Source organism: Eulemur rufifrons, chromosome 17, assembly GCF_041146395.1.
Source record: "Eulemur rufifrons isolate Redbay chromosome 17, OSU_ERuf_1, whole genome shotgun sequence".
NCBI lineage: Eukaryota > Metazoa > Chordata > Mammalia > Primates > Lemuridae > Eulemur > Eulemur rufifrons.
Genome location: NC_090999.1, coordinates 49684580 through 49697837, shown reverse-complemented (window position 1 = coordinate 49697837; position 13258 = coordinate 49684580). Strand labels below are relative to the sequence as shown.

The window sequence follows — 13258 nt, the reverse complement described above, 5'->3', positions numbered from 1 at the left end:
TCTATACATACCTACATGGGACTCCCCACCAGTTCCAGTGAACTCATACACAGGAAGTAAGTGAACTCCATCCAACTCTGAGTGTGACTAGGAGCACCCAACCACCTCCAAAAGGACTTCCAATTTTTTTTTCCTTTTGTATTGTGTTAAAATTCATGTAACCTAAAATTTGCCATTTTAACTATTTTTAAGTGTGCCATGCAGTAATATCGATTATATTCACAATGTTGTGCAGCCATCACTATCATCTATTTCCAAAACTTTTTCGTCAACCCAAACAGAAGCTCTGTACCCACTGAACAATCCCTCCCCATTCCCTCTCCCCGAGGCCCTGGCATCTCGATCTACTTTCTGTCTCTATGCATTTGCCTAGTCTAGATAATTCACATACAACTGATATGCACTATTTGTCCCTCTGCTTCTGGCTCATTTCACTTAGCATCATGTTTTCCAAGTCCATCCACGTTGTAGCATACGTCAGAATGTAACTTTTTTTCTTCTTAAAATCTTTTTTTGGTTTATTTTCAGTTGGGTTCTCTTGTTTTGTTTTGCTTTTGTTTCTTATCTGATTTCTTTATCCTCCTGCTTTCCTGTTCTGACGGCGTCACTAGCCACCACACGGCTGGCTCTGGTTTATGCTTCCCCCTTTTTTCTTAAGGAGGAGGAGATGCTGATGCCACCTCTAGGTGGGTAGCCTCACCACACCTTAGCTCAATCCCTGTCCGGAAGCATCGTGCTGGAGAGACAGCTGCCTTGCTTTTCACATAGAGTGGAACACACTGTGTTTTCACTTCCCCCTGAACCCCTAATGGATTGTGTGTGTGTGTGTGGTAGAAATACCTTTGCTACACCAATTTAAATGACCTTACAGAAGGCAAAAGAATGGCAACATATATAATAATAAGGCCCTCAGCTTTGCACAGTGGCAGTATCATAGCCAATGAGGTTTATCTGAGGAGTGATTACTGCTAATAGTAGAGCCCAAAAGTGTAGGGAGGAAAATTCAAACAAGGCCACGGTGGTAAATTGGATTCTTGAATCTGGGGGTGAAAGCACATTCCTCAAACCTCTCCCAAATATGTCCCACCTCCTGCCCTCCCTATCTTGACAATAGCCCTGCCAGCTCCCAGGACTGGAGGAGAGGCCTCTTACGTAGATTTGGTTTTATTTAGTCACTGTGGAAGGGTGGAAAGGACCACCCCCTAAAGTCTTGCTTGCGATCTTTAAACCTGAACTCTCACTGTTGTTCCTCTCCCCTCTGGGGTAGCCATGCCATGTTCATACTAACTGGGTTAAGGGCAGGCCTTTGCATCACGTGGTGTCAGCCTCTTTGCAGAAAAGGGGACACACAGACTTCATTCTCGCTTTGAATGCGAATCCCTCCAAAGGACTAAGATATTTTTGGTAATAATTTTACTTAAAGGATCTTTTTCTCTTCTCTTTGGACACTGTAACTATGTAAATTTAAATATTAAAAGCAAGCAGGACTGTAGTTTATTTTATTTTATTTTTATTTTTTTATTTTATTTTTTTTTGAGACAGAGTCTCACTCTGTTGCCCAGGCTAGAGTGAGTGCCGTGGCATCAGCCTAGCTCACAGCAACCTCAAACTCCTGAGCTCAAGCAATCCTCCTGTCTCAGCCTCCCAAGTAGCTGGGACTACAGGCACGCACCACCATGCCCGGCTAATTTTTTCTCTATATATTTTTAGCTGTCCATATAATTTCTTTCTATTTTTAGTAGAGATGGGGTCTCGCTCTTGCTCAGGCTGGTCTCGAACTCCTGAGCTCAAACGATCCGCCCACCTCGGCCTCCCAGAGTGCTAGGATTACAGGCGTGAGCCACCGCGCCCGGCCCAGGACTGTAGTTTATTTTGTTTATTCATCTTTGGCCATTGAAATGCTACAGAAATATTCCAAAAGTGTTTGTTTCTCCGAACAACAACAAAATCTTAGTCTCTTACAAGAAAGCTATATACTTCAGCACCCATTTTTTTTTTAAGACCATATTCTCTCCAATTCTGCTGTCCTGAGTCATTAACATGCAGTGCATTTACAAACTCAAAATTCCCTCCTTTCTCAACATTTCCTAAATATTTTAAGCTAATTAGACACCTGATTTGCTAAAATAATAATAATAATCATGCTAATCTGACTATGCTTAATATCCACACTGTAACTGCTTAGATGAATGTTTACAGTTTTATTTGCACTTTAGTTATGCTTTCCCTTTATTTCCCCTCTTCTGCACGAATATGCTGCATCTGCCACAAGCTCTTGGAGAGGGGGAAGATCATGGTTTTTTACCTCCCTTCTCCTTCTGTACCACCTCAGGTTCCCATTACCTAATGTTGGTCATAGAGTAACAGAGCCTCCTGGCACAGAAGGCACCTCTGTGTGAATTGGGAAAATGTGGATTCATCTGGGTGGATGAATTACGAAAAGGAGCTCCCTCAAGGTAGAAGTATTAGCTAAAGTCGCCCTGTGTGGGTAGAAACAGTTCCAAACCAGGACGAATGGCTTGGTGAGTAGAGAGAGAGCTGAATTCCAGCCCCTCCCTTACCGCTGGGTGCCTTTGTGCAGGCCACAACCTGTACAACCCTACAGGCCAGCCCCACAATCTAAGTTGGCTATGAAGAGTGCTTTCACTGGGGTTTTCATCAGTTTCTCACCTGTCAGCTTAACTGTTTCTAGGCTCTATCTTGATAGTGAAAAAAGAAATTTAATGAAAGAAGTAAACAATACTCCAATATTTTAAAAAATTTCCTTATTCCTAATATGTATAGAAAAACTCCTTTCTTTAATTTTGGTAAAATAGACATAACATAAAATTTATCATCTTAACCATTTTTAAGCATACAATTCAGTGATGTTAAGTATGTTCACATTATTGTGCAACCATCACCACCATCTGAGACTGTGTGCTTTTTTGAAAAAGAAAACCCCAGCCTGGAAACTAGAATACCAAGTTCTTACTCCTATCTCGCTGGTAATGAAATGGGCCCCCAGGCAAGTCATTTCCCCCTTACCTGCCTTCAGTTTTCCACTTCTTCAAATTGAGGGTGTTTGATTATGTGAGCACTAAATTGTTTTTTCTTTCTAAGGTCTACAGCTCTAGGAACAGCTCAGTTGTTGATCTGCTTGGTTTTCCAAAACATATCAGTTAAAGAAATACTCAAGACAGTTGGATATATTCAATATATATTAGAAATATTCAATCCAATAGAAGCTTGAGGTTAAAACCACAATCGTAGAAGATGCAGAACTGCTACCAGGAGGGCACAGAGCCAGCACGAGAAATGATTCTTCTGTTTCTCCCCCCCAACTCCAGTCTGCACTGCTGTTGTGGTAATGCCACCACCACAGGCCAAACCCTGGGCCCTATCGCTCATTTGGGGGACATTTGGAAATTTGTGTTTGAGGGGCCTTGTCTGGTGGGCAGTGAGGCACATGTCTAGAAGGCACTGCTCACATTTGGTGCTGCTCACATTTGGTGAGCAGAGACCACAGCTACTCAACATCTTGCAATGTGTGAGACAGCAACACACAGCAAGGACTTGTCCCTGTTGCAAGGGCTCCTGTTGAGAAATGCTGGCTTACAGTTGGATTTGGGGGAAGGAGCTTAGTTTTAGGTATGGAAATGGAGGATACTTCATTTTTTGGATGGTAAATACATAAAATGGGACATGCTTTAGCCTCTCTCTGTGTTCACCATGTGGCCAATAATGTTTGCCCGGGTGTGCACTAACACCTTTCCATCATAATCTTTGCAACCAAATTCCTTTAAAAAACGTTGAAAAGGCACCATATTTGGGGAATATGCAAAGGACTTCTTGCTCAGCCTTGACTACTCCCTTGGGCCTGTTGTTTGCCATTTCTGGCATTATTGAATATTCATGTTCTTTTCTTCTTTCAGCATCACTTATGTCAATGGTTTTTGCAAAAGGAATTAAAATATTGTTTACTCACTAATAACTGTTTCAATTCCACTTTGGGAAAAACATGCCAAATAAATGTCCCAAACAAAAGAGTCATTTTAATAATGATATTAATTGGAGCATTACTTTCATATAATAAGCAAAGAACTAGATCCATTCAAATGCTCAGCAACAGGATAGCTAAGCCAGTTATTGCAACAGTGAAATATGAATGGCCATGTACTCACTAAGGTCCCTAAGTAACTGTATTGATTTTCCAAAATGTTTATGTGAAATAATGTTAAGTGAGCAAAGGTCAACTAAACCATATTATATAATAGTTGCAGCTATGATTATAAGTAATTATCTAGGATCAAAACAGATGTGAAAATAATTTTAAAATAATAATCTTCTATTTTTAAGTAACTTCCTTCCATTACAAAATTTTCCTCATCATTTTCTTCGATTAGAGACCTGTTTTAAAATTGAAGGTTTAAGAACTACACCCATGAACCTCTTTTACTTTTTCCTCTCGCAATCTTAAAGGCCAAAAGAAAATTTCTAAATTTAAAGTTAAAATGTCAGTTTGCAAATACATGTGTTATGAATATTTATTTCAGTAATTTAATTTATCAGACTAATTCCTCAAGATGAATGTAATTGAATAGTTTCCCACTCTCCGAAGCATTCGGCAGGAAGATTGGGTGCTATAAAGGATCTTACTCGTTTATGTGAGAATACTGAGATGTCAGCTTTCTCATGAAAGGGTGCAATTGTGTCTTGATATTTGGAAATCACACCTACGTGTCTATGTTATTTGTATTTGGCTTGATCTACTCATTAGATGATTAACAATTCAGATTGCCTTATTTCAACCAAAGTCCACATGAACAAATTCTCCAAACTGAGAACGCATCAGCAAATTCTCCAGTGACTTTAGGTAGAGTCCCAGTCTGAATCAATATACATAAGGGCAATACTCCCGTAGAATTGGAATCCTTATCCAGGAGTGTTCTAAGAGGTGGGGATACAGAGAGCCAGGATGCAAGAGTGGAGGAATCAGCCTTCAGGTTCAAAGCTGTATTATGGGAAATCTCCAAAGACCCTCAGGATGGCAGGAAGACATTTTTGTTCTCTCTCTCACAGTCCCAGGACACTACTTATTGGGAAGTTTCCAGAATGAGGCATGGAGTTTCCATATACTTCCTGTCCCGTGAAAATGAATCAGACTCTTTGGAAGAGTCTTTCTAGGCCGCTTGGTCCAATTCCATGCAGATGTCAGAAGCCTCTTTCTTCCCAGGAGAATGCGAAAGACAAGAGGAAATAAGACCCAGGACCATAATGGCGACAAATTATTGAATCTTCTTTTCTAATTTTGCAATAATGAATCCAAATGAGATTTTGCTTGTGTTGGTGGACAGGATGTATTTGTGAGCTAATAACTTTTCATTCCAATTAGGATCCCTGTGACAGCCAAGAGGCTACACAGAGCCAGAGGGCACATATACAACAAAGATCAAAGCTACGTCAGAGATACCAAGGTGGATGCCAAGGACAAAGGGATTGGGCAGGGTACAGAGTTGCTGATCCTAAAATCTGCAGTGTATGCTTTTAGGCTACAAAGCTACAGGTCTTAAAATTTAGAGCATACCCAGATGCCAAGTGATCAAAAATTTGGAATAAAGGTAAAAGAGGAAAAACTCTGTAGTTCTTTGTTATCAGCTTGGATATGCTGGTCTACCCATCAACACTAGGCAGGGGTTAAACACACTCTAAAAGACTGTTTCAGTGCACGCTGAGCTAGTCACTGCATTCTGCTTGTAGTCCAGTGGAAAACAACAGTCAACGGAATTAAAAAAGGGAGACCTCAAGAAACTTGAAGCTGGTTGTTTTCAGACATAGCTATCAATAAAACAGCTAGAAATCCCAACAGAATATTTCTTCTTTTGTTAATTCCTAAAGGAATAAGGGAACATATGGAAGGATGGAGAAAGAGAAATTAAGGAGTGATGGTTCAGGTCCTATCTATCCATCTCTGTCCTCAAGGAAATTGTTCTTTCTATAAGTGGCAAATAAAGAGAAAGAGATGCATATCACAAAGAATTCCACCACCCAGGTAAAAACTGTAGAAAGGGAGGTTAAAAGACATACTTAAGGTCTACCAGAGATATTTTCTGTTTTATTTTTTTCCTATTATATTTCTAGAGTCTAAACAGTGCTTGTCACATAGTAGGTACTCAATAAATTTCTGTAGAATGAACATTCCAGCTGTCAATGGAAGATACAGGAATGCCAGGTAGTCTGACTTGATATAGTTGATAGCAAAGTATTAAGGAAAATGAAAACCACTGTTCTATTAAAGATGTCTATCCAAAAATATATCCTAAACTTGCAAGAATCAATATTTACTCAAGAATTATTCAGAAAAAATTTTTAAACTTTCAAGAGATTTTAAAAAATATAAAAAAAAAAGTCAAGTCAAATTCCAATCATATATGCAAATATAGTCTTTTTAATTCTATGATGTTCTTGGTGGACTTCTGTTTTTACTCAATGTGTCAATCAACTCTAGCTAATACTGCAGACGTTTTGAAGGAAAACTAATAGGTACCGCAGATGGGATATTTCTCTAGGAAACCCAGGTGAACACCCAAGTGGGCCTCTATAGCATGTGCGCTACTTCCTCTCGGTCCTGGTCTGGACCTGAGCCTTACATGCTCAGAAACCAGATGTGTCAGCACACTGAGGACAAATCTCTCTCTCAGAAGCAGGCTCCCAGTAGCCAAGCTCACCAAGACTGATGGGAAAAAACCCAGAATGCCAGTTGGTCAACTAAAATGGAAAACAAAACTTTCAAGAAGACTGACATGTTTTGGCAAGCACATTTCTGATGGGCAAACTCTAGAGAAAGCTGAACTTGATGTCCCCAAGTTGCTTTGGAGCATGGGATTAGAATGAGAGGTCTTAGCTACAGGATTCCTGCCTTCATGAACTCCAAGCCAAGTGTGCCTAATGTACCTTTCCCTCCACTAGAGATTCATGTGGCCCCAAAATCAGACAGGTTAAGTCTTTAGGTCAGGGCACTCTAACCCTGAGCAGCATTTGAAAGGCCACTGCCAACATTTGCATCGGTGACCTCTGTCTCCTGTGTTCTTCACTACTGACTGAGGAGTTCCAATTTGAAATAACACATTCTTACTTTAGATATGTTCATATCTTTAAAGATGCCTCAAAGTGTGAAAGATCTTAGAGACTGTCATTCATTCATTCAACAAATATTTGCCGAGATCCTATTATGTACCACACACTGATCTGGGCAGGGAGGACACGGAAGTGAACAATACAGACAAAAACTCCTGTTCCCCTGGGGCTGACATTCTCTGTCTCTATTTTCATTTCTCCTACTCTGCCACTTTAAGATGACTTTGCACTATGGCTGATTTTATAGGTTAATTCTCCGAGGCAATAAAATTTCTCATTTGTGACCGTTGCCATTATGTACTGTCTATAAATACAAAAAACAGGCGATACCCTATTTTAGGGTTTTGGAAAGGAGAGAAAAATGTATAAGTTCAACAGGTGATTAGACTGCTGGAGAGTGAATTTCTAGGTCATCCTTGAGATACCAGAGTGGTGTATTTTTGCCAAGAATTCACAGCCTTGTATTCTTCCAGAAGTTATCCCAATCAAGAGGACTTCAAATGAAAATGTTAGGGAACTGGAAAAGAACACAGGATTAAAAGCTGGAGTGTGTGTTCTAGAGTCTACCTCAGCCAATACCGCAGCTTTACCTGTCAGTTCCAACACTACCCCTTGTCACACAGAGATTCACACATTCTCTGTAAAGTCCAGGTCCTCTGACAACTGCAACATCTTTCTAGAAAGCCATTCTCCCTCTTATCTACCTGGTAAACTTTTATTCATTCCTCAAAACCCTGTTTAAATGTCAATTCCTAGATGAGTTTTCACCAATTCCCAAAGGCAAACCTAGTGATTCCCTCCTCTGTGATTCCATAGCATTTTATTCAATATCTGTCATAGGAAAAAAATAGCATACTAAAATCTGTCTCTTTACAAATGTATTTGTCACATCATAAAAAAAATTCCCGAATGACAAAGAACACGACATACTCATCAGAATCTCCTCCCAGTGTACCTTGCCAGGGACCTGGCTCATAGCTGGTGCTCAGTGAAGGCTTATCTAATGAAATGTTTTTGCTGTATCTGTTTTTCTTAACACCATTCACTTTTTATCCTACAGCAATCTAGCTCTGTCTCAACTATGCTGCTAAAACTCCAGTCCTGAAAATTACCAGTGCATGTGGGAATTAGGTGTTGCAGTTGCTATTTGCCTTGAAAAGGATAAAAGAAACACATACAGGATATTTAGCTATTAATTAGTTCAAGTTTAGTTATCAAGTATATTTGGGTTAGGATATGTCATTTTCCATCTATTTTGTACTAGTTAACACCTGGCCATGATGATGTTTTAGTTCCTAAATGTTACTCAGTTTTGTAACCCTCAGCAAGAAAGCAGTTGAACCAGCAGTAATAATTAATGTCTCTGCTTCACCAGGTAGGTCTTAGGAGGAAATAAGCCAGTGAGCGGGAGGCCAGCCCCTCTGATGGTGTAAGGGACCAGCTGCCAGCAAAGTGCTTGCTCCGCTCTAATGCGCTAGAGCCGGGGTATGGCCGAGTCAGAAATGGTTGCACATCCTGCCTGCAGGTAATCTTAGAACCCAACCTGCCCCGCTCAACAACCCAGGGACAGGAGCTAAGTCAGTCATGGTCCGAGAGGGCTCACTTCCGCAGCATCCACTCTAAGCCACAGCAGTGGGACAGCAGAATGCCTGATGTCCTATAAGACCCTGCTCTGTGACCAGAGCTGGGAATCCTGAGGACATGTTTTCATTTCACTCGACACACAGACTTACAATATCCCAGCCCAGCTCATTGTGTTCACTGTGCTTATTGTGTTCATCTTAAGAGCCATTTGCAGCAGCCAATAACTTCTTAAAGCCAGCCCAGAGAGACTGGTTTCAGCCTTTACTGCAAGACTCTGCGGCACCTGAGAGCTACACATCCCTTCCTTCTTCCAGCAACTTCCAGACCTCCCCTTTCTTCTGCTTGCTCCTCTTTCTCTGGCTTCTCCCTCTCTGCCTCCCTAATGATGTCTTCCTCCACCCCCAGCCCCATAAAGAATGTTTAGCAGGAAACCATTCTCTCCCTGGTGAAGGTCATTGGCAATGTTGTCTTAAACCAGATGACTTTCAAACCTCTGGGCATTTCGGCCCCCATGGGGAGTAGCCCATTGGTATTCCTCTTTTATTGTCCCCAAAGATCTCACAGTGAGAAGGTCTAAAACTAAACATATTCGTCTTTTTCACTCCTGCTAAAACCTGTATTCTGCATTACCTAATTTAATGAACTACCATTCTTTCAATACCCAGTGCCCTCCTCCTCCCCCTTTCAAACGAATCAATGAGCGTTCCTCACTGACTCTACCTCCAGAACAGCTCTCAAATCCATTCCTTCTCTCCACTGCCTCTGTCAGGGTTTTACTCCTTACCGTGTTCTCCCTGCTTGAAGTCTCTTTATTTACACTTCTCTTGCGACTGATACTTGCTTCCTTAGACTGGCAATCTGCAGACATTTGTGATTTCTCCATACTGGACCATAACTTCCTTGGATAGAAAAACCTTGTGTCTGTCTGTCTGTCTGTCTGTCTGTCTCTCTCTCTCTGTCCTATTATCCCCTGTGGTAATACTGTGCTTTGCACACAATAAATGCCTAACAAATAGACTTTGGCAACAGAGAATGGATTATCTTAAAATGACTGCACTTGTTTCCCCAAGGAGCAGCTCATTAGATAATTAAATATTTACTCTAACTTCTTCCGGCCCAATTAATAATGTTATATATACACACAGACCATACACACTGACTCGCACATACACGGTATGCCCTTGGCTACCTTTAAGTCAATCTTCTAGCAAACACAAAGGGAGGATCAATCTCCCAAATAATTAAAACAGAAATTGGGTCATATTTTTGTTCTTGTTCCTTCTTGAGGAAAATGACACAATGGTTAGTAGCAAATGAGAAATTATTTTGCAGATCTATATCTTCAAAATGCCACCAAACATGGGTCATGCATCCTTTCTTTCCTGCATTTTGATCCTATTGCTATGACTTACTGTGTTAATTATATTACAAAGCTATTATTCGATGAAATGAAAATGGTGAAACAATTTAAATGCTTGTCTAAAAAGACTCTGTTAGAATGCAATTATGAGTGAAATTACAATGGCAAAATAATTGAAATGCAAGTCTGGAAGGCACAGTTATGAAACTATTAAAATGCTTCTGTTGGGGACTCACAACATTGAGTGAAACTATACACTCCTGGGGACACATTTTTAATCCACTAAAGCAGGCAACATTTCTGGGCAGATGCAAATATCTGTGCTCCAATTGTTCTGCAGCATTATCTACACTTCTGAATGCCACCTGGGGGTGTGTAACATCGTCAGGGTTTCTGGGGCTAGAGGATAGACTGATAAGAGAACCATATGTAATACTGTGCTTTTATTCAGCACCAGGAAGATAAAGGCACAAGGGCAAGCTTGGCTTAGATTTTTCTCTAATGTTTCCAATATAAAAGCTAGGATCATAACATGAAAAGATTTTTATTCTGAATTTAAGCCTGTAATTATTAAATATTGGTGTGGATGTATTTCTAAGGATCTATCTTCTTTAAACATTTGGCTGATATATTCCCTTAGCAAAATCTTGATAAATATTTTGACACCCAGGCTTATAGTGCATGTACTTGCTCACCAAAGGAAAAAAAAAAAAAACAACACAGTGCTAGATACAAAACAGATATGCCTACATGATCAATTTGACGAATGACTAAGGACCCTCCTCTGAAGCACGGTGATGTCTGCATTTTGATAGTTGAACACACAAATGAGTCTACCAGCAAAAATATGCAAAATATGCCCCTGATCTCCACCCCTTCACCCTTCACAATCTGCTTTCATGGATCCATGTCTTTTTGCTAAGCACAAAGAAACAAATGCTAGGAGTATAGCATATAAAATAAACAAGTGCTGAAGAAATAACAAGATGTAAATACTTTTCTCACTCATGATTATCTCTCCTGTGTTGTCATAGAGCAAGTTAGGAAATGGCATTTAATTTTAATCACACAGCACATCTCTCAGCATAAATGATTATAACATTACTTAATGAAGTTAGTAGGTTTCCACAAAATTGTATTCTTTTGTTATCAAGTTTTGGTTTAAAGAATTCCCTTGGAAATATAGATACTAAGTATTCTTATTTTCTTTCACAGACTTTGAAACACATAAAGTTTTAATATGCATATAAATGTGCAAAAGGAGTTTGAAAATCCTTGTGATTTTATGTACCAATTGTTTGAAGTGGACTCTTAAACTGTTGAGGCTATTTCACTGTGTGCATGTTTCTTGCCCTCTTATTTTCCCTTGCACAAATTCAGGGAGTGTTAACTACAGCTTTGTATGAACAGGAATCTGAGTGTATGGTAACTCTAAAACAAAAATCAAATCTGCTGTCTAGATATTTTATAGAGAGGTCATATTACTTTCAACATATAATTTAAATATTAATATGATTTGGAAAGGATTTTAAATCATATGAGGAAATGATGTTTGTCCAGTTTAGGCACAAAGGTATAACCTAAAGAAAATAAAAAGAAAAGTTGCCTAGAGAAAATCTATGAATAAGGCTAATTGAAAAAATAAGCAAATATACACAGTTTATAGGAAAAATAAAAATTATCAGGGTTCTAAAAATATTTAAACCATAGTATTATACATAAAATTTGAAATTTGAAATCACATTTGTCAGAGTTTTATAGAATTAACCTCTACATTTAGAAAGGTATCAAGTAAGTTTCAAATAATAGCTTTATTAAATTCCAAGGGTATATCCTTGGAAGTTAAAGGAGAAACCAATGCAACTATTATAACAGTATAAATTAAAATATACTCTGACTTATTTTGAAACACGTAAAAAACAAGTTGGATTGATGATAGGTGATAAAGAAAGTATAGTAACGTTAACTACTGAATCTAGAGGTGGATATATACAGGTGTTACTGTAATAATTATTTTGATTCTTTTGTATGTTTAAAATTTTTCTTAATAAAAATTCGGTTGGAACAAACACAGTGCTCTAGATAAGTATTGATTCTATATATTGATAACTGTGCTCAACAAATAGGCCAGTTTCAGAATCTCACTGACACAATGCACTTACCTAGCCATCCGGACCCGGAATTAGGTATGCATAGGTCTGTCTCAGCGCTGGGTAACACGAAGCCAACGACAAACACCTCCACGCCATCTGCCATCAGAGCCATGCCCAGGACAAAGAAAAGGGCCCACTGAAAGCGACCATGACCACACTCTTGGATTATCAGCTCATACTGCTGGGCTAGCTCTTCCTCGTCAGCTCTCCTCTCTGACTCCAGGTCCCGTCGGTCCTTGTACTCATCGCCCTTTGGCTGCCCCACCGACACTATGCTGTCCTTCCCTTGGTTCATACTGGGGATGCCCTGATACTCCCCTTCGTAGATTTCATCATCTTCATCATGACCCTCGGTAGCTTCACTTGAGCCTTCATCATCATTGGCTTCCCCATCATAGGTTTCTCCGGGAGGATAATAGTCATCATCCTCTTCTTCTTCGTCTTGGAACCGACTGTAGGACCTCTGGGTATATTCATCCTGGGCCCGGTCCACAGCTTGATTCACCTTCTTTACTGTTTGTTTCTTCACCTCTCTGGCGATGTCCTTGGCGCCCTTCATCAGTGAAGTCCTGTCCTTGTGAGAGTCTTCCATCCTATCTCAACTGACGGCCAAGGCGAAGACGGGACTTTTTCACAGGCTCTGTTCAGTGGTTCATCCCTGACAGCATCATCCACTTCAGGTTTGAAACAGAACTGCAAAAGAAGAAGAACCAAAGGAGGTATTTATTATTCCTTTTCCATATCTTTCACCATCTATTTCTTAGTCTCTTTTCACTGCCCCAAAGACTAAAACACAGAATTAGCTTTTCTTTTTTTTTGATCTCACTGTACACAGGTCCATCTTATGCTGGTTCTCTGCTTAAGTGTGAATAGCACTTGGAATATTTAGGGCTTTTACAGTTACTGTTTTAAGGATTTCTGCCCCCAGGGTATCATGATCCTGTAATGCCCCAGGGCATTTCTCTGAGAATAAAACAGAGTATCCTGCACCTTTAAGAGCACACCCAACACATTTAGAAAGTGCTATAAGGATATACTTTGAGAA

The 13258-nt window shown here is 39.8% G+C and overlaps 1 protein-coding gene and 1 pseudogene across 1 annotated transcript in view; one reads left to right on the top strand and one right to left on the bottom strand.

The window, feature by feature from the left end:
- Positions 1 to 12805, bottom strand: part of SV2C (synaptic vesicle glycoprotein 2C) — a 150357-nt gene extending 137552 nt beyond the window's left edge. The window contains exon 1 of the mRNA XM_069492574.1: positions 12223 to 12805. Within this exon, the coding sequence (XP_069348675.1) occupies positions 12223 to 12805 (583 nt within the window). The remainder of the gene's footprint in view (positions 1 to 12222) is intronic.
- On the top strand, positions 912 to 979 carry LOC138398462 (U4 spliceosomal RNA; annotated as a pseudogene).
- Positions 12806 to 13258: the final 453 nt, after the last annotated feature.